Source organism: Herpailurus yagouaroundi, unplaced genomic scaffold, assembly GCF_014898765.1.
Source record: "Herpailurus yagouaroundi ecotype Mexico unplaced genomic scaffold, PumYag 139, whole genome shotgun sequence".
Lineage (NCBI taxonomy): Eukaryota > Metazoa > Chordata > Mammalia > Carnivora > Felidae > Herpailurus > Herpailurus yagouaroundi.
The window spans coordinates 26,515,860-26,538,519 of NW_024412394.1; the positions used below are offsets into that span (position 1 = coordinate 26,515,860).

At 34.0% G+C, this 22,660-nt stretch overlaps 1 protein-coding gene across 1 annotated transcript in view; it reads right to left on the reverse strand.

Annotated features, from left to right (window-relative positions):
- Window positions 1–22,660, reverse strand: part of LOC121029631 (protein eyes shut homolog) — a 790,730-nt gene that overhangs the window by 513,292 nt on the left and 254,778 nt on the right. The window contains exon 7 of the mRNA XM_040473865.1: window positions 13,639–13,751. Within this exon, the coding sequence (XP_040329799.1) occupies window positions 13,639–13,751 (113 nt within the window). The remainder of the gene's footprint in view (window positions 1–13,638; window positions 13,752–22,660) is intronic.

Below are 22,660 nucleotides of genomic sequence, written 5' to 3' on the forward strand. Positions count from 1 at the left end.
CTGGGACAAGAGTATTCTCAGACCTGACCTTTGATTTATATAGTCCCAAATAATCAAACAGGATTCTCTGGGGTTACCCATTATATATACCTGGTGAGTAGGCAGCAACATTGCCAGAGTCTGCAAAAAAGTTGACAGAGGCCTGATAACGGTAATCAAAGAGTTTCTTGATGGACCTGAAAAGACTGTCTTCCATACCAAGCAGTACCTGTTGTAGCTGAATACCTTCTTTGGAACTGAGGGCCAGGGCAGATATCTTTCTGACTGGAACTGAGGCCAGCATAAGTGACTAAGTCATACCCTGTACCTATACCAAGTGGGTTTGTCTGTGTCTGTTGATATTTTTCCATCAATCACAGTCACTCTTATGGCAAACAAGAAAATATTTATATCATTATAATTGTCACTTTTGTTATAACTGTTCATCAATGTGTTTCCCCTCCTACTATGCTATGAATTCCTTAATGACAGTAATTCTTCTTTATTTATTTCAACATCTACAGCATAGAAGGAGTTAAAAACATTATAACATTTAGGAATAAATATGTAGGTATGGAGGAGTGGTAAGACACAAGCTGAAGGAATACAATGAAATCAGGTAAGTAAAGACATGCAAGGCTGAAAAGAAACATTCTGGCACTTTACGTAGGATAAAAATTAGCAGTCTGTATTAGTTGGTATAATATTCACTGCTGTAAGAAATAGACCACCAAATTTCAGTGGCCTACCAAATTCATTTTTGCTCACGTAGCAGTCTAATGCTGGTGTTCCTATTCAGTGGATTGAGGGGCATGATTTTTCCATACCATGACTGAGGACCTTACTATCCCTCCATCCTGTGACTCTACCATTAGGTAGGGTCTCAGAGTCCTCTGCAACCAACAAGGAAGTGAGACAAGAAAGAACATGGGAGAGAGAAATGGCAAAAGAATCATACATCTCTCATATGTTTTGGTCAGTAAGTGACATTATTCATTTCATATTCCATTGGTGAAAACTAGTTCTGTGGTACCACCTATAGAAGAGATTGACAAACTTTTTTCTGTAAAGAGCCAGATAATAATATTTTAAGCTTTGTGGGCCACGTATTTCAGTCACAACTACTCAACTTTGTGGTTATAGGACTGAAAGCAGCCATAGATAATATATAAATGATTGGGTGTGGCTATATTCTAGTAAAACTTTATTTGAATTTAATTTATGAAATTTTAAGTGTCACAAAATATTATTCTTTTAAAGAAAATTTTCTAACCATTTAAAAATGTAAAAAAATCTCTATTTCTGGGCCTTGCAAGGCAGTGGGATGAACTTAGCCTATAGCTACAGATTGCTGACCTCTGACCCAGATGCAAGGTGGCTAGAAAAGGAGGTCCCTGTCTTAGCTACTGACTTTAGAAAAAGCTCTACGTTACTTTGGTTGACAGCTAGCTGTGATCCCCCCTTAGGCTGCTCCTCTGACCACTACATAGCCATGTATGCCCTTCTCTCTCGTATAGAATATACTCAGCCCCTTCCCCAAAGATAGAATGTACAATCTCATCTAGTCAAAGTCAATGATTTTGGGGTGATGTCCAGTCCTTATCATCAGACATGGCTGTGGCTTCTTAAAGGTCTAGAGAGCTACAAAATCAAAAGTAATTACCACCTTTAATATAAACAGGAACAGGATAATTGCACAAAATGCCCATTCCAAAAGTGAAGAATGGGAATGCACAGCAGTGACGGAAAGTAGCTAAGTCATCAATTATGACATGTTCTGCCTTGGCACGATAGAGAGTTCCTTGATTAGACTGATTGTCTTGGGAAAAAATCTCCCCACTCATTGTGTCTGACCTGTCTCTCTGGTCTTATCTGGAATGGGATTTGGACAGTATGTGCTCCTCGAGAAAGGTAGAGCTTTCACATAGTGCTTTACGCTGGTATAAATTTTGGGGACCAAGAGATACTTTATATTTAGAGGGGTTTTGTTTTAAATCCAGGCTTGTGGTTTTCTTGGCAATATATTTCCATACACATTTAGGAATCACTATTTACATTTAGTCTGTTCCATGTTAGTAACAACATGCAATGTTCTTTCCTTGTCATATCTCAAGCCAGGTTTATTTTTCTGTTGTTTTTCTTCCCTTACAACATTATCTCTCAACTTAATGACAGCTACCTTGAGCTCATCTGAGCGATATGGCTAGAGGAGATAAAGCATCTTTTGAATTTATCTTTGCTGTATGGTTTAGTTCTTTTATTTTGCTCATATATCTTAATGAGCCTGTATTTCTTTCAGTATTATATGTTCTTGATTATTTTGGGGGACAGGTTCTACAAACAGTCAGCTTTTCTAAAAAAAATTTTTGTAATGTTTATTTATGTTTGAGAGAGAGAGACAGACAGAGTGCAAGAGGGGGGAGGGACAGAGAAAGAAGGAGACACAGAATCCAAAGTAGGCTCCAGGGTCTGAGCTGTCAGCACAGAGCCCCATGTGGGGCTTGAACTCATGAACCACGAGATCATGACCCGAGCTGAAGTCGGACACTTAACTGATTAAGCCACCCAAGCGCCCCAACAGTCAGCTTTTCTAAACTTTAGAAGCTTCAATCATGTTAGATCCTTCAAGTCCTCCTCCCCCAGTAAAAGACAATAAATGCACTTCCAAACATCATATGCCAGAAATCAGACACTTTTCCTTTAGCTCACAATTCATGGATGAGGACAGTCCTACCACAGTGCTACCACAGTGGACTTGCATCCACAGTCCTACCTAGATGCAAGACAGGGGTGGAAGGGATTGAGCAAGTTTGTTCTTGCCTGTGCAACTGTTTCTATAGGGCAATTATATATTATGAAGGGGGTGCATAAACTGTTTTGTTTGCAAAGCTAGTGGAGAATGTAACTTTTATTCTGAAAGCAACGGAAAGCATTTGGAAGGTGGCCATCCATTAATACCAAAAGCAGAGATTGCAAATAAAATATGTCTGAAGCATAGTGCAATATATAGAAGCCCTGGCACTGTGGTCTCACCTTATCAGTCTCACCACAGTTCTGAACATAAGAGATAGTTTTTGTGAACCATGATTAATCATGAACACTACCATGAATTCTATTATTCCTAAATGAACATTTCTATTTTTCATAATAACCAAACATGTTATATATTACCATAACCTCAAATAGTAGTATTTGGAAAAGATTCATATCAAATTCTAACAGGTATGTTTATATCTCTGTAAGTAAAACCCAACTACATACATTTCACTGAAAAACTAAAAATAGTTTCTTTTTCCTGAATGTTTCATTTCCCAAGTATTAAAATAGACTTTAAAATATAAATATTGATATCTTTCAATTGTCAAGGAAAGTATGCAATGCACAAAGATTTGAATGAGACAGGAATAGAATGTCAGAAATTTCTGCAGTGCAGAAAAAATGAAAATACATGTTAGTTAAAAAACTTGTGCCACATAAAAAAAGTTAAATTGCAATAGAAACAAACCCAATTTATAGTGCAATAAAATCTATGAATTTCATATTTGTGCTTTTCTCTTAAGTGTCTCTGTGTTTATTTTTTTTATTTATTTTAGTGTGTTACTTTGTTCATTTTGAACTGGCAATTCAAGTAGATACTTCTTTAAAAACATGAAGGTGGTATATTTGAACTTCTCATGGAAAACATTCTTCTTCTTAGATTACTATTCTCCCAGTTGATAGGGAATGTGGTCAAACAAAAATATGTAAAGATGGCTAATTATACTAGCTACCAAAATGGAAGCATACCTGTGTCATTGTGCTAAATGCAATGTTTATACACAATTTCATTCAGTCCTCATACTAACTCTATGATGCATTATTATTGCCCTTATTTTACAGGTAAGGAAATAGAAGTACATAGAGGTTAAGTTACTTCACCAAGGTTATATTGATAATAAGTAGCAGAGCTGAACTTTCAAACTTGGTATTTCTGATTAACTCCTCTACCATTAATATACATCAGCCTAAGTCAAACCCACTTCCACAAAACCAGCAGATAAATTCTCCAGTTCCTGTCTGTTGTAATAGAGCAGAAACAATCTTTTTATAGCTTAAGCATATTAAACATATTTTGTGATGAACTCTGTGTAATAAGAAAAAAATATTTTAAATTACTTTTAGGGAAAGAATTGCTTTTAGTTTATGAAAAACTAGAGTAGAACATTTAATTATGAAAGACAGGCCCCAGGGCATGGTCCAGAAGTTTAAAAAAAAAAAAAAAAGCAATATTATGAGAGTTAATTGCTCTTTTTAGTATGATAGGAAAAAAAAATACATAGAGAGTGAGGGGTTAGGGATTCCAAAAATAATGAGATAAGGACAGATTCTAGGGAGGACACATAAATTCTGTTAATGTTGAGACTGAGGCCAAATGCAGATCTTTAAGAAACACCTGAGGTGGGAATGGTCAAGGGATTTCTAAGACCAAGGATAACTAATAGTCAATATTTCATATTCTTGTATTGTTATGCTATTCTCTGATGTATTTGACTCCTTTTTTGGGAGCCCTGACTCTCAAATTCTATGTTACTATTTCTTTGGGAAAATATAGGAAAAAGGACTATGTAAATCTATCATTTGAGAAAGAACAAATGATAAACAACAACAATTACAATGACAATAGCTAACTAGTAATAATAAAGTGTGTACCAGGCATTTGACCTCATTGAGAGAAGTTTTTAAAAGTATATATGAAATCATCAATCTCTTACAGCAACACTCTATGGCCAGTATTATTATCACTATCACCGTTTATAAATGAAGGAAGCATTAAGTCACAGAGATGATAAGTGGTGCAATACATGGTTCCAGAGGTACCAGGTATCTCCTCTTTTTAGTTGATAGCTCTGAGCTTTAGAATCCGAGTGCAAGTAACATCAAAGTGTCACTTCACTTGAAAAATGGAAGTAGAAAGAATTTAACAAAAGCTATGCATTTAAACACAAGTTCCCTTGTGATCATGGGAAGGACAGAACTGACACATATGTAAGACTCAAGTCATTTTTAGATACATCAGGAAATTAGAATTCCACAAAATTAGTTCATTCAGTTGCTAATACTTGAGGAGTGGCCAAATAATACATGTATGTCCACAAACATGAAATGAATCGCCTTACAGGTTTGTAAAGCCTAGATTGTTAAAGACCTCAATTATGCATTTATTAGCTCTATTCTATTGTATCTTTAGACACAGTTACTTGGAGAATTTGTGTGTCTATTCTTTTTGATCATATTTACTAATAAACAAACTCTACCCATACAGATCAGGGATGTCTTAGTATACCCAAATCATAAGAATCCTGATATATGTAATTAGGTCCACTATGGAATTCTAGAGAAGAAAAAATTTTTTTTAATTTTTTTTAATGTTTGTTTATTTTTTGAGAGAGAGACAGACAGACACAGAATCCAAAGGTGGCTCCAGGCTCTGAGCTGTAAGCACAGAGCCTGACGTGGGGCTCGAACTCACGAGCTGCGAGATCATGACCTGAGCTTAAGTTGGATGCTTAACCAACTGAACCGCCCAGGCACCCCAAGAAGAAAATATTTTTAAATATTGTGAAGTAGATTTAAGATATCAAAAACATCAAAAAATACAGGATGATAAAAAGTTTGGTTATATTTAGATACAATAAGTACGCATTTTATAAATTTTATTTATGATTAAGACTGTTAGGATTACCTAGTTTGGATTTGAAGAGTACGGAAAAAAAAAAGATCTATTTTCAGCTGTGTGTGTGTGTGTGTGTGTGTGTGTGTGTGTGTGTGTGTAGTCCTAAACTTTCAAGACAAATACAAGTTAAAAGCAAAAACAAACTAAAGTCTTTGATATACAGGGAGAAAATGAAGCAGTCTGAGAAGACACACACATTTTTCAATTATACAAGTATATCATCTATGTATTTTCCTTCAGGTAGAACTTTAAAATTTGATTAAAATACAGCTAAAACATTTTCCATAGCATGATTTTATAAAGTAAAGTTTCCCCATAGCCTTAATTTCAAATATTACAAGTTTAAAATACTTGACATGGTTGATCCCATCATCTTTTAAAATTTTAATATATCTTCAATGTAAATTTACATATTTAAAGTAAAGTTTAATAAATCATGTTGGGAAAACTAGATCTCCACATACAAAAGAATGAAATTGAAATTGGACCCTTATTCTATAAATAAGAATCAATTTAAAATGGATTAAGAACTTAAATGGAGGACCTGAAACTATGAAACTCCTAGAAGAAAAGATTTTCCTAGGGAAAACTCTCTGACACGGGGCTTGGCAATGATTTTGGGGGGATGACACCAAAACCTAAGGAACAAAAACAAGAAATACACAAAAGGGACTACATTAATTTTTTCTTTTTTTGCACAGCAAAGGAAACCATCAACAGGATGAATGAAAGGGCAATCTATGGACTCACAGAAAATATCTGTAAACTTGTAAACTGTATATCTGAAAAGGGGTTAATATCCAAAAAATATAAGAAACTCCTTCAACTCAATAGCAAAAAGACAAACAGTCCAATTTAAAAATGGGTAAAGGAATAGACTTTTTCCAAAGAAGACATACAAATGGCCAACAGGTATATGAAAAGAAGCTCAACATCAGTAATCATCAGAAAAATGCTAATTTCAACCACAATGAGATATCACTTCATATATGTTAGGATGGCTATTTCAGGAAGGAAGGAAGGGAAGGGAAGGGAAGGGAAGGGAAGGGAAGGGAAGGGAAGGGAAGGGAAGGGAAGGAAGGAAGGAAGGAAGGAAGGAAGGAAGGAAGGAAGGAAGGAAGGAAGGGTGGGTGGGTGGTTAAGGTAACAAATGTTGCCAAGAATGTGAAAGGAACAAATGTTGCCAATTTATATACGTAAATTGGTACAGCCACGAACAGGACACAGTATGGAGTTTACTCAAAAAACTAAAAATACAATTACCATATGATTCAGCAATCATTCTTTTGGGTATATATATATAGGAAATGAGATCAGTAACTTAAAGAGATACTGTGTTTCTACATTCATTGAAGCAATATTCACAACAGCCAAGATATGGAAACAATCGAGGTGTCCATCAATGAATGGATAAAGAAACTGTGGTATATAGGAATAATAGAATATTATTCAGCCTTAAACAGGAAGGAGATCCTGCCATTTGTGACAGCGTGAATGAACCAAGAAGACATAATGCTAAATGAAATAAGCTACATGCAGAAACAAAAAAATTTGCATGATCTCACCTTTATGTAAAATTTTAAAAAGTCAAATACATAGAAGCAGAGAGTAGAATCATGGTTACCAGGTTTGGGTAGATAAAGGGTAATGGGGAAATGCTGGTTAAAGAGTATAAAATTCAAGTTATGTAGTATTAGAGTTATGTAGTTTATGTAGTTTAGAGATCTGACATACAACATGATGATCATAGTACTACTGTATTAAATACTGGACATTTGCTAAGAGAGTGTATTTCAGGTGGTCTCACCATTAGAACAAATGGTAACTATGTGAGGAGATGGATATGTTAATTGGTTTGACTGTAGTAGTTATTTCACTATGTATATGTATATTAAGTCACCAAATTATACATTTTAGATACATAACATTTTTATAAGATATTTAAAAATAATAAAACAGATTAAAAAATTATGTTTACTTATTTTTGAGACAGAGAGAAACACAGCATGAGTGGGGAGGAGCAGAGAGAAGAGGGGGCACAGAATCTGAAGCAGGCTCCAGGCTCTGAGCTGTCAGCACAGAGTTCTGCACAGGGCTTGAACCCACAAACCATAACCTGAGCTGAAGTCAGATGCTTAACCAACTGAGCCACCCAGGCACCCCAATAAAATAGATTTTAAGGGTACAAATTAAATAGTAAGATCTTAAAAAATGTTATAAAGTTGACAGCTCTTTCCTAGAAGGTTTGAAGTGGAGAATGACACATATAATGAAAGTCATAAGCAATGAACTCATTCAAGAAGATAACAGAAATGAAAAGTGGAACCAAATAAGGAGAGAAGCGAAGCAATAATATACAGTTAAAAAGAAATAATTTAAACATATATGAATCCATCACACTGTCAGCCCAGTTTTGTTACACTCTATGTCTTAAAAATGAAGAATGTAGAAATATTTATTATTTATTTAATACTGTTTGTTGTTGTTGTTGTTGTTGTTGTTGTTGTTGTTGTAGGTTACTGTATGGTCTATTACTGGACAGCCAGGTAAAAACTAACATTTTCTTAAGACAGCTCCCCTATGCTACTGTTCTCATCATGGGAATCAGCAACTCATGGCACAAATTAGCTTTTTGAAAAACATTACACTAAGCTGGCACTCACTAAAGGTAGTCATGTCAAGGTATATTCAAAACAGAGTCCTACACCTGTGATAAATTCAGCTTCATGCAGAAAGCCCTCCCTGCTTCAGTCTCAAATGTACAAATGTAAAATAAATATCAAACTACAATTTCAGCTCTTGTCCATAATCTGGTCTTCACATGTAAATGACAATCATGTCTCCAGGAGACCAAGAGTATATCAATCTCACAACACATTGTCATAAGACAAGTATTTGAATGGCTAAAGAACTAGAGAACATTGTAATTTACTTCATTCCTTCTTGTTTCATTTTAGATTTAATTTGCCTATATTTTTTGAGTGAATAAAATTATGAACTTTGTATTCCCATTACTGAGTAATCAAATTTTGTTTTTGCACTTTATTTTGGAGGTTCATATCATCCACTTGAAAATGATATAGGATGCTTATTTTGTAAAAAAAAACAATAATAGCACTGATGTATTGCTACAACGTTAAAACTCTATACCTTAGTCTTTTATTAATAAAACATTTAAATCAAATATCTGCTTAAAGTAGGATTCTAGAATGTTTCCACAAATTTATAAAGGCATGATATATACTTTATAACCTACTCTTTTTTGAAAGTTAATAATGTTTGATTTAATGACACTGATGTTCTGCTGAGATGATTTGTGAATAAAGAATTGAAAGTGGAAAATAATCTGATGCTTTGTTTTTTGTTCGTGAATCATTTTCTTCTGTTTAAATACCTCTCCTCATTATACAACACATTCCTTCAGAAATAGTGATTATTTAAGAAAGAAAGGGTTCACATAATCTAGAGTATTTAATATTATATGGAGAAATATGAAAATGTGTAATAAGGGACCAGTTTGTATATAACACAGTTTCAAAAGTGCACACAAATGGTATATTGCTACAGCTATCCTTTTTTTCCTCACTAAATGGTATGATTTCAGATCTATCCACACAGATACATGTAAATGTTATTTCATTGTTTTCAACTGACTTATAAGTAATTCCATCATATTTATCATCCCTTTAAACATCCATTTCCTTACTTTCCAATGTTTTACTATTTTTAATAAGGCTATTTTAAGTGTCATGAGGTCATATATCTGTGCTTCTCTAGGGAAAAAACCTAGGGGTGGAAAGTTGATTTAGCTGCTCTTGATGTCATACTATATGATATCTATCCATGGAGCCTGAATGATCAGTCTTTCACACCCTGGGCACAAGACACCTCAAGCCTCTACTTATTAAGAACACTAGTGAAGTAAATGTAGGTGTCTATTAAAATATGTAGGAAGTAATATATTATATATATATATTATTAAGTAATATTATATATTAGTCACAGATAGGACTTTTTGATATTTTATATTGATATGTGTTGACATTTGGGATAGTTGAATAACTCAAGAAACAACGTTTTCCAGTGACAGTAAAAAATTGTGCATGGGTAAAAGATCCATTCCAAATGTGAAAAAGAACAATGGATTTTAGTGTAACAGAGTATAAGAGGTTCATTGATCATCAGGTTTCACATTCTACATTGCAACTAACCTTTAAGAATCTTTTACTTACCAAGTTTTGGTACGAAGAAGAATATTCCCAATTGTCTAAAAAGGTTATTAAAACACTGCTATCATTTCTAAATACATATGTATGAGGCCAGAACTTTCTTCAACTATTTCAGCAGAATAATTATTGTACAGATTGAACACAGAAACACATCTAAGTTTCCACTTGTCTTCACTAAGTCAGACAATAAAGATATCTGCAAAAAATGTGAAACACTGCCACTCTTCTCATTTTTATGTTTTAATAAGTACACTTACTTTTCAAAAAATATGCTATTCTTATTTATACTAACATGTAATGAACTTATTTTTTTATTTTATGAATTAAAAAAAATATATTCAAACCTCCTTAGTTTTAATTTCTAATATAGTAAATACTAATAAATATATTCCACATTAAAAAATGCTCTTTGATGGGCACCTGGGTGACTCTGTTGGTAAAGCATCTGACTTTAGCTCAGATCGTGATTTCGCAGTTCGTGGTTCAAGCCCCACATCAGGCTCTGTGCTGACAGCTCAGAGCCTGGAGCCTGCTTTGGATTCTGTGTCTTGCTCTCTCTCTTCCCTTCCCCCACTCATGATCTGTCTCTCTCTGCCCCTCCCCCACTCATGCGCCCTCTCTCTCTCTAAAACAAAATAAATATTAAAAAAAAAAAAAAAAGGCCCCTTGTGGCCAACAAAAACAGCACTCTTTTTAAGGGTGCAAAGACCAAAAAGTTTGAGAATCACTCTGTAGTGTGAATCTAAAAAAAATAATAATAATAATTCATAATAAAAATTTGTGTGAAGAAATCATAATTGAATCTCGGATCTTTTATACAGTAAATTTTTGAGCATCTACCATTCCAGGCCATGAAGAAATAGCAGTGGAAAAGTTCTACAGAGTCCATGCCCACAAGGAGCACACATTATGGTGACAAGAGTCATAAAAGGAACCTATGAACAAATAAATATATTCAAATAGTGTCATTCCTCATAAGAATAAAAAATAATATGGAAATAAACAGTGAGTAGGAGACATGATGGAGGGGAGGCCATTTCATTTTGGATCGTCTAGAAAGTCCTTTTAGATGAGGTCATAGTAAAGTTGAGGGCTAAATGTTGAGAAGAAGCCAGACTTGTGAATGAGGAAGGTGGGGAGAGAGAGAGGTGGGTTCTGGGAGACCGATTAGAAGATGCAATTTCCTGGACATGGTAGCAAATTTGGCAATGAAGCTCAATGTCTCTGAGCTTTTAACAAAGAAGAGAGTCCAATTTTATCTTTTTTACAACATTATAAGGCAAGGGTTATTTTTTTGATTTCACGGATAAGACTGAGGAGGAATAGGGAACAGTTAAACCTTACTTGGTGTCATATAGCCAATTACTTGCAGAATTATGTTTTGAAAACTTCATTCTAGACCCAATCTCGTCTTAGGAAATGTCTGTCTTAGGAAAGGTGATCATAGGGGTGCCTGGGTGGCTCAGTCGGTTAAGTGTCCAACTTCGGCTCAGGTCATGATCTCGCAGTTCGTGAGTTCAAGCCCTGCATCGGGCTCTGTGCTGACAGCTCAGAGCCTGGAGCCTGCTTCAGATTCTGTGTCTCCCTCTCTCTCTGACCCTCTCCTGCTCATGCTTTGTCTCTCTCTGTCTCTCAGAAACAATAAATGTTAAAAGGAAAAAAAAAAAAAGGGAAAGGTGATCTTAAATGAAATCAAGTACTAGTAGGGGTTGGTGAGAGAAGTAGAGTGACTGTTCGGAGAAACTTAATAGTCTCTGTTTGCCCTAACCCTAATTATAGCCAAAATGCCTCTCATGTGTCTATAGCTGTGTTGGATGTTATAGGGAGGGATAATACCATTTGCAGCATTAAATTATAGATAGTATTTAAAGAACCAATATTGCAGAATGAAGGTCAAATTAATGGCATTGAAGGGCAATAAAACAGGACTTAAATAGAAGAGAGATTGAGAAAAGTTTTAGGGCTTCCAGATAGCTGAGATTACATAGTGATTTTCTGTTGTTGTTTTTTTTATACTCATTCTTACAAAGAGAAGTTAAGCATGTCCTACTTTTATAAAGTTAAAAATAGAAAATTTTATCAATTGCTACATTAGCATATGATTATATAAATTATCAAAGGAGTATATCATTTTCAATGGATTTGCTTCCTAGTAAAATCATTATTCATTTAACTATGAGTTGCAAATCATAATATTTAACAGAGAAGCTAGAGAGCAAAGAATCTGAGAGGTAACTAATTGTTAGGAAATACTGCTCACTGAAAATCAATAACAAATTGAGACAAACAAAAAAATTAGAAATAAATGGTAAAATATATAAGGATTTATGAGTATTTTATTTATATTAAAATTGCTGGAACCCATCTATTGTGTATAATGTAAGATATTAAGTTTTAATTTGAGTAAAAACAAATAAAATAATCACTATGTCTACCACTGTATGATAGATGCCACAAATATATTTTAAACGTATAGCCTACAGGTGAAACACTGGGGAATGAATTAGCCTTTTACTTTCTAAAGTACTTCTTCAATTTTTGAACATACACTACCCCCCAGCCAAACTGTGAAGGACACCAATTTGCTGATATTCAAATATGTAAAGTTCTCATAGCCTTCTGTTTTCTCCCCAAAGCACACTTTATATGTATATATTCATTTGCATATTTCATCAATATCTCCTCTAGTACACCATAAACTCCTTAAGAACAGTCATTGTGTGACTCTTTATTCATCTTGGACCACAGTCCACAGAAGAATTTCAATAATTCACAGTTTTTTTGTGGAGTCAATGTGTTTCTGCTATTGTCAAGCAGGCTGTTCTGTGATCAAACATCCTGCCTCATCACACTATCCTACCTAACCTGGGTGCACATTTTCCAATGCACCATAAGGCTCCATAAATGATCCTTTATTCATCACCATCAGAGAAAAAAAAATTTAACCAATTTGTACCAATGGCACGAATGCCTAATATTGTGTCAAATGTACCATCTCGTGGGGTGCCTGGGTGGCGCAGTCGGTTAAGCGTCCGACTTCAGCCAGGTCACGATCTCGCGGTCCGTGAGTTCGAGCCCCGCGTCGGGCTCTGGGCTGATGGCTCGGAGCCTGGAGCCTGTTTCCGATTCTGTGTCTCCCTCTCTCTCTGCCCCACCCCCGTTCATGCTCTGTCTCTCTCTGTCCCAAAAATAAATAAACGTTGAAAAAAAAAATGTTCAAATGTACCATCTCGTTACTTCAACTCCACCCCACCTCCCTCCACATATACAGATAGTTCTATAGCTAGAAGAAGGTTATTTGAAAGGAATGCCACAAATAATGGGAATTCAAGCACAATGACAACTTTTTGAGAATGACATTTTAAAAGAAACATTTAAGCAACCTGAACAATACACCACATGCATGACAGCATGCTTATATTTCAAACACTCCAAAAGATGATATTTTCTAATCAAGACTAACTTATCATTTGTTGGTTGACACGATGTATCTTATGTAGCAGAAAGGTGAAACCCATTATAAATAAATGGTCCAATTTAATTGGGCTATAGCTTAAACATTCTATAGTCTGTAAAAAAATATAGTATGTCACTATAAAGAAAACATCAAAATGAAGGAAATGTAATCTAATCCTCATTAGATGATTTCAAATGGAAATGTTACCTTTTGGTGTGGTTATTCAAACAAGTATTTGAAAAATCATTAATGGATTTTACCTGCAATTTTCAATGTGAATTTTTTTCACTGCCTTGGATGGGATGAAAGATTCCCAGTTATTGATTTCCATAACTTCTATGCAGCCAGTAAAATTCTCCAATGGCCCAGAAATCTGACATGGAGGAAGAGAAGGAGGGAGGGGGAGAGAGAGAGAATATTTATATTATTTCTACAATATATTATTCTTGCTGTAAACTGGTCAGAATATGCATTCAGATTGGGTGGCTGATTTATTCAACATATTGGTAGAAAGTAACTTAACTCTATTCATAAATACCATTCCAGAATTTAGCATAAAAGAATACTACCGGTGTACTACCTGAGTCAAAAGTCACTTGGAATCTGTAGATACCACTCTATGAATCACATATATGGATAAAGAAAAATTTTCATTATTATAGTGAATTACAGCTGGAGCAGAGGAGAAAAGCTAATATGTTCATCCTTCCCATCAGTGGATTACACTTTTGCATCTTTTGCCTATGTTCCTTCTTACTTTTTCTGACATTAGTTATCTTGCCCCACTCACAGCTCTTAACACATCAAGAAAAGGTTCTCTTTCTGTTATCAAAGGAAACACAGTAAACTGAATATTTGTGACATCCCACAGTCCTGATGCATTCTGTATAACTTTGTGTTCAGTTGTGTGGCCTATCCTCCTTAGGAATAACTTGGGCAAAAAAAGATTGCCAACAGGACCAAATCAAAAAAAAAAAAAGAAAAAGGGCATTGGAAAGCATTTGTTTTAATGAACATGTATAACCTCTTAAAGATAAACAGATATATGACTTTTCATTTCATTCACCATGAACATACTATTCCATTAATTATATATCTATATGAATTTACATTTATGTGAAAAAGAGAAGTTAATAAAAACTAAAAGGGGCACAGGTCAGATTTCAACAGATATGAGCATTTATTTCAGGTTCTGTATACTCTTATGCTCTTGATATTGTTAAAATTTTTAAGCTAAGATGGAACAAATTATGAGCAGGATAATTACTGAACTTATACACTTAAAATTGTCTACCTTGACTTTTGAATTAAAAAATGCACTATTTGCATTTTCAAGACTTAGTTTCTCATTAAATGTAATATTACAAAGGATGGAAGGGAGACTTTGTATTGTTTAGAAATTGTAGGGTGAATTTATTTCATCTTTTAACTTAGAGCCTTAGTTTAAAAACCTTTAAATATTTTCTTCCTCTTTCTGATGTTGGCTCAAACGTACTACAAATCCTCTCAACAAGTAACACTCTGTCAAGTGTCAAAAATGACTGGACTAGAAAACAAAACAATATTTCACACAGTAAGTTTACAATGAAGTCAGTTCATTGTAAGTAAAACAGAAATGTTTGGCTCTTACATGTTGTAGAAGGGAAAATATTCATTTGTAATTGTTAGCTTAAAGTTTTTATGGGTTTTATTAATCTTTTTGTTTTTTAAGTTTAATTTATATTTTCATTACGGTTAGACATGGACCTGGTTTTTATTTAAGATAATGTGTACATATGCCTCCCTTGAAACATTAGAAGCTTGTGAATTAATATACAGTTTACAATTAAAAATTAAAAAAATTAAATGGTCTTGGAAAAATGCTATTGATAGAAATGGTTATGAATGTTTTACTTAGTTTAACACAGTTCAAAAATAGCATAATGTATGTGCATATTTAAATATTTTCCTCTGTTCATGAAGATCCTTATTATTTATGAGGATGAAAAGTATGAAGAAAGTTATAGCTTTTTAAATGAATATGAAGCAATGAGAAATGCTCTAAAAGAAAATGATTCTATGATCACTCAGTGAGATACATGATAGAATTCTATAATTCAAATCACATTCACATATTATGGATTAAAAGATAAATATTAATTTATTCACCCTGGACTTTGTTAGCAAGAAAAAAAATTCACAGCCTTTAAATCTGAATGAATTCAAAATTATTTGATTTCTTCTGTATTAACAGATTCAAAATTTCCAGTTCTTCCACACATTAACCTCTGGCACTCTTGTTCAGGATGAGTTAACCGGTTTCCAAACTCTCATGTAAATCTTTTTCACTGTGAATATGGAAATTTCATTTAGCAAAAAATAAGTCAAACTTGTACCCAGAAACACCAAATCTAAATAGTAAACTGTAATCACATGGTTTTTAGACAGTTTCTTTTTTTTTTTTTTTTAATTTTTTTTTTCAACGTTTATTTATTTTTGGGACAGAGAGAGACAGAGCATGAACGGGGGAGGGGCAGAGAGAGAGGGAGACACAGAATCGGAAACAGGCTCCAGGCTCCGAGCCATCAGCCCAGAGCCTGACGCGGGGCTCGAACTCACAGACCGTGAGATCGTGACCTGGCTGAAGTCGGACGCTTAACCGACTGCGCCACCCAGGCGCCCCTAGACAGTTTCTAATGTTGGGAACTTTACCCCCTTGAATTTGACTAACTTATAGTAATTTGGTTTCTGGGACAGAATTTTTAAAAAGTAAAAGGGAAACACAAGATATATAATTGATACAAGTTACAATGTAACCATGTATAATAGATTCATTAAGGACAAGAAATCATGAAAAATCACCTGTATATGAGATTACAGGAATGCTGTTCTTGCATGTTATCCCCCTTTCCATGAGAAAACATCTGTACTCACATATATTCCTGGGATTTCTCAAATCTGGTTTTTATTTTTGTTCAAGACAAATAAAAAAATAATGACCCCTAGTTACTTCCAAACAATGTAAAATGGCCACCACACAATATCATTAATATGATTCACAGTACTGAACAGTAATAACTGAGCTCTCATTTTTTTTTTTAAATGTTTATTTGAGAGAAAGCGAGAGAGTGAGCATGAGCTGGGGATGGGCAAAGGGAGAGGAAAACAGAGAATTTGAAGCAGCCTCTGCTGAAGGTAGAGAGCCTGATGTGGGGCTTGAACTCACAAACTGTGAGATTGTAACCCGAGCTGAAGTCAGAAGCTTAAATAACTGAGCCACCCAGGTGCCCCGGCAGAATTCTCATTTTTTATTTCAAATTTGACTCAAAGTTATAAACATCTTCAACATATTCTCATTTTTTCTACCTCTATATGAACAGAAGAATATTTAATTTTATCTCTGGCATTTGATGGCCTTTACTCTCATTTCTTTTTTTTTATTAATTTTTTAATGTTTATTTATTTTTGAGAGAGAGAGAGAGTGGGGGAGGGGCAGAAGGTGAGGGAGACACAGAATCCGAAGCAGGCTCCAGGCTCTGAGCTGTCAGCACAGAGCCTGACGTGGGGCTCAAACTCGTGAACTGAGAGATCATGACCTGAGCTGAAGACAGACACTTAATCAAATGAGCAACCCAGGTACCCCTTACTCTCATTTCTTTAAAGAGAGTTGAAGCCAATGAACTATCAATACTGTACAAATAAGTTTCTACATTAATATTCAATAGTAGATACATAAGGTGAGACAGCCTTCCTGGCTATCATTTAGATTGCATATACGATATTCCAAATTTATAAACAATTTAAAATAAAAAATGTACCATCTGAGTTTGGTTTTGAAATTTACATGCCTAAATATTTAACATCATGTGAAAAAAGTTATTAATTCCTTTTTGTCCTGATATAATAGAAACACAATTACTTGAGGAGTATATGGATTCTTGGTTAACCTGCTATTAAGTGGTAATTTTAAGAGCTAGTTTCTCATTCTTCTTCATCAGTAGTTTATGAGTTTTCTATTTACAATGTTATTTATGTTTTTAAATGGATTTCTAATGTACCTCCTGTACCCATTTTGGCTGAATTCAAGAGATTTTTTAGATTAATGGATTTTGAAAACCAGTAAGTTTGGTTTGTAATCAATTAAATAATCAATTGGTAATAGAGAAAGAGCTCCAATAGTTTCCTTTTTACTGTAGATTGTTTTATCAGTTACTTAAAATTTGTTTTTAAAGGTCTCATCTTAGGCACACTGTGGTAATTTCATACATCTGTGAGAAATATGAAAAAAAGATTATTTTTAAGCTAGCAATAGTAATTATTATTATGTTTTTGAACAAAGCTTCTACTGCTAAACTATTATTAAATCCCATATTAAATTCAAATCTGGTAGGATGGGAAAAGTTTTGAAGAATGTAACTTATAAAGAACATCCCTGTTAAACTGCCACATGATCTATCCCCTCTGCTGCTACTGCTGCTGCTAGGATGTTTTCTGTTTTCCAAATCATGTGTCTCAATCCAGTTCTGGCACTCTTCACTCCCTTTCGCTGTTCCAAGGACCTTTTGGTATCATTTCCCTTAACAACCTCCTTTACCATTTCTTGTAATGTAGGTCTGATGTTTTTTCAGGTTTTCTTTCTTTTCTTTTTTTTAAGAAAATGTCTTTAATTTGTACTATTTTATTACAGTTTACTTAACTATTTTGAGAGCACTTGAAAATATTCCCTTGTCTTCTGGATTGCATTGCTTCTGATGAGAAGTCAGTGAAAATTCTCATTTTATTAGGTCTTATTGAGATTACTGCATTTATAAGTTGACATTTTTCATAAAATCCAGGCAAATTTGGTCAATATTTCTCCAAATATTTTTTTTCTCTCCTTTCTCCCTCCACCTTCTGGAACTCCTAATACACATATTTTAACCCCTTGTTACATCCTACCACTTAGGTTTTTCCATTACTTTTCTCTTTCTTTCAGTGTGGTTTCTATTACTATGTACTCAAGTTCAATGATTTTTTTTTCTTTTGCAGAAATGTAATCTGTTCTTAAGCTAATACAGTTCAGATATTATATTTTTATCTTTGAAATTTCTGTTTCTTTTATTAGTTGAATTTTTGTTTATATTTTTACTTAATTTTTAAATAGATTCCATTTTTCACTCTTGTAGTACATGTTTTATTTGTTTTTAAGTTCATAATAGATGTTTTAAAGTTCTTGTATGCCAATTATAATCTCTATGATTTATTGAGATGTAATCATTTTTATCCTGATTGCGGTGCACAGTTCCCTGATTCTCTCCAGATCTAATTTTTTTTTTTTTTTATCGGATACTGGACATTGTTACATGTGTCTTTGTTGTGTGTTTTCCTACATAATTTATCCCAATTTTCTAACTGTTCATGATGGTAAGGAGAGTCTACCAGCAATTACTCATTCATGGCCAGAAACCCATATGCCTTTTCTTTTTTTATAGTGGTACTTCTACTTGATTTGTATCATAAAAATAATTAGTTCCCACTATCAAACTATTAGTACTATCCCTGATTTCATGCTCAATTTTCATACTCTTATCAATTTATTCCAATATTAGCTTTCAAATTTCTAAGCAACTTGCTCATATTTTGGGGTATTAATTATTCAATTTCACAAATTTTTGGAGCCTAACTTTTCTATAATATCATATATGTATCATATGTAATAATTTTTGGTTAAACAATCAGCATTACATTAACCATAATTTTAGTTGCATCACAGCTTTAACTTACATGTTTAATGCTTACATTATTCCTATGTAATAATTATTTGCAGTGGAACAATGCTATGGTTAATGATGGCAACATTTTCTTTCTTCCTTTCATTTATGTACTTTTTTATGCTCGACATCCCTATGACTTATTTATTTTATAACTGGAAGTTTGTACTCAATCCTCTTCACCTATTTTGTCTATCTTCCCAATCCCATCCCTCTATACTTAAGATACTATTTCTATTCTTTTGTTTGCTCATTTGTTTTGGTTTTTAGAGTTCACATAAAAGTGAAATCACATGTATTCATCTTTCTCTAACTTATTTTGTTTCACATAGTAACCTCTAGGCCAATCCACGTTGTAGCAAATGACATGACTACATTCTTTTTGTTTGTTTGTTTTTATGGCTAAGTGATATTCAAGTGTGTGTGTGTGTGTGTGTGTGTGTATGTCTGTACATACCAGGACACTTGGGTTTGCTTCCATACCTTGACTATTATAATACTGCTGCACTAAACAAAGAGGTGACTGTATCTTCAAATTAGTGACTTGTTTTCTTTGGGTAAACATATGGTATTCCTGTTTTTCATTTTTTTTGAGGAACTTCCACACTATTTTCCACAGTGGTGTACCAATTTACGTTCCCACCAACAGTGCACAGAGGTTCCTTTTTCTTCACAATCTTGGCAATATTCATCACTTCTTGTGTTTTTGACAGTAGTCATTCCGACTTGTGCAAGGTAGTATCTTATTGTGGTTTTGACTTGCAATTTCCTAATGATTAGTGATACTGAGCATCTTTTCATATACCTCTTTTTTTTTTTTTAATATTTTGAGAGAGAGAGAGCGAGCATGTGTGAGAGCAGGGGAGTGACAGAGAAAGTGGAAGAGAGAATCCCAAGCAGGCTCCACGCTTCTAGTACAGAGTCTGATGCAGGTCTCGATCCCATGAACTTTGAGATCATGACCTGAGTCAAAATCAAGAGTTGGACACTTAACCAACAGAACCACCCAGACACCACTTTTCACGTATCTCTTGGCCATCTATATGTCTTCTTGCAAAAACGTCTATTCAGTTCCTCTGACCATTTTCTAATTGGATAGCTGGGGGTTTTGGTGTTGAGTTGTATAAGTTCTGTATATATTTTGAATATTAACTTTTCACTGGATATTATCATTAGTATATATCTTCTCCAACTTAGTATATTGCCTTTTTGGTTTGCTGATGGTTTCCTTCACTGTGCAAAAGTTTTCATTTTTGGTGTAGTCCCAATTGTTTGTTTGTTGTTTGTTTTGCTTTTCTTTCCCTTGCCTCAGGAGACATAGCTAGAAAAACACTGCTAAAGTAGATGTGTGAGAGACTATTGCCTAATTTTTTAAAGAAACTTTATGGTTTCAAGTGTCACATATAGGTCTTTAAGCCATTTGGGGTTTATATTTGTGTTTGGGTAAGAAAGTGGTCCATTTTTATTCTTTGGCATGTAGCTGTTCAGTTTCCTCAGCACCATTTATTGAAGAGAGTGTCTTTTTTCCATTGTATATTCTTGCTTCCTTTGTCATAAATTGACTATATAAGCATGAGTTTATTTCTAAGCTCTCTATCCTGTTCCACTGATCTATTTTTGTGCCAGTGCCATATTGTTTTTGATTAATACAGATTTGTAGTATATCTTGAAATTTGAGACTGTGATACCTCCAGTCTTTTTTTTTTTTTTTTCCTCAAGACTGCTTTGGCTATTCAGGGTCTTTTGTGATTTCATACAAATTTTATAACTATTTTTTCTAGTTCTGTGAAAAATAATACTTTGGGTATTTTATGATAATATTTTGGGTATTTTGATGAAGATTGTATTGAATCTGTAGTTTGCTTTGGGCAGTATGAACATTTTAACAATATTAATTCTTCCAATCCATGAGCATAGTAATACTGTTGTGTGTGTGTGTGTGTGTGTGTGTGTGTGTGTGTGTTATCTTTAATTTGTTTAATCAGTGTTTTATAGTTTTCAGAGTATAAGTCTTTCACTTCCTTCATTAAACTTATTCCTAGTTATTTTATTCTTTTTAGTGCAACTATAAACAGGATTACATTCTTTTTTTTTTTAAATAATTTTTTTAAAGTTATGTATTTTGAGACAGAGAGAGCAGAGGAGGGGCAGAGAGAAAGGGAGAGAGAGAGGGAGAGGGAGAGAGAGAGGGAGAGAGAGAATCCTGCCAGGCTCCATGCTGTCAGTGTGGAGCCCGACACCAGGCTCCAACCCACAAACCATGAGATCATGACCTGAACTGAAACCAAGAGTCGGATGCTTAACCGACTGAGCCACCCAGGTTCAGGGATTGTGTTCTTAATTTCTCTTTCTGCTACATCATTATTAGTGTATCTTCTTTCTTATGCAAACTTTTTAAACTGAATGTCATTATTGTGTTCTTTTTATTGGCTTAGGGTTCATGTTCTTATCATCCCCATACTCTTTGCTAGACATATAAATCCCTCCTCAATAATTCATATACTATGAAAATTTATTCAATTTTTCTTTTAATTTGATTTTTCACGATGTCTTCACTATCACATTTGAAATTTACTATACTGCTGTCCTGTGATAAATCCACTCTTACTTGGTTTTCATGTTACTCAAACTTAATTGACTCCTTTTTTGGTATATTCATTGATAAAATAATCAAATTTGATCAGTATCAGCTTCAAATGGACAGAAGCAACTAAAAGCTCTAAAGCAACACAGGGCTGATATTGTGAAGTCTTATATTTGATAATGGCTAAAAAAGTAGAAAAGGGGTGAGGATATTGTGGTGACCTTGATGAATTACTTGTGGGGCATAGATGAGAAAGGAGGGAAATAAAGAAGTAGAATACTCGATGCTATGAATATTTGTTAAATTCCTACTATTTATTGGTTTGTCAAAAATCATTTTAAGGCTGGGTACTATGAAAAATAATCAGTTAAGAAAAAGATGGAAATTGCTAGGAAGTACCTATTTCGAGCATATGCAAGTGAATTCAGATGTTAACATTTAATGTTTCAGATGTTTAGCTGTTATTAGGATAAACACAAATTGGATGACAACTGTGTACTATATATAATGCCAACTGATAAATATGAGTCTAAACATCCTAAATGTGGGACTTTAGCAACATAATTACAAAACCACTACATAAAAATAGGAATCTTTCAGTCTACAAATTTCATAATACCTCTACCAATTTTATTGTAATATATTCAATAAATTATGTATACTCTGTAAAGATTGTGGGATTCATGTGGACACAATCTCTATGTAGAAGGAAAGAGAAAGTTGGTAAATTTCCCAGATAAGAATTAGATTTATATATTGATTCAACAAATATTTATAAAGTATATCCTGTGTAGTGAGCACAGGGTCACCATATATGTTTTCACAAATTTTGCACTGTCAAAAACACCAAGCTGATAGAGTGGAGTACAGCCTGATATTTAAACCACATTTTTTTCCTCCAATCTATCTTCCCAGAAATATCTGCTTTAAAAAAAAAAACTGTCTAATTTAAACAAAGTCACCATAGAG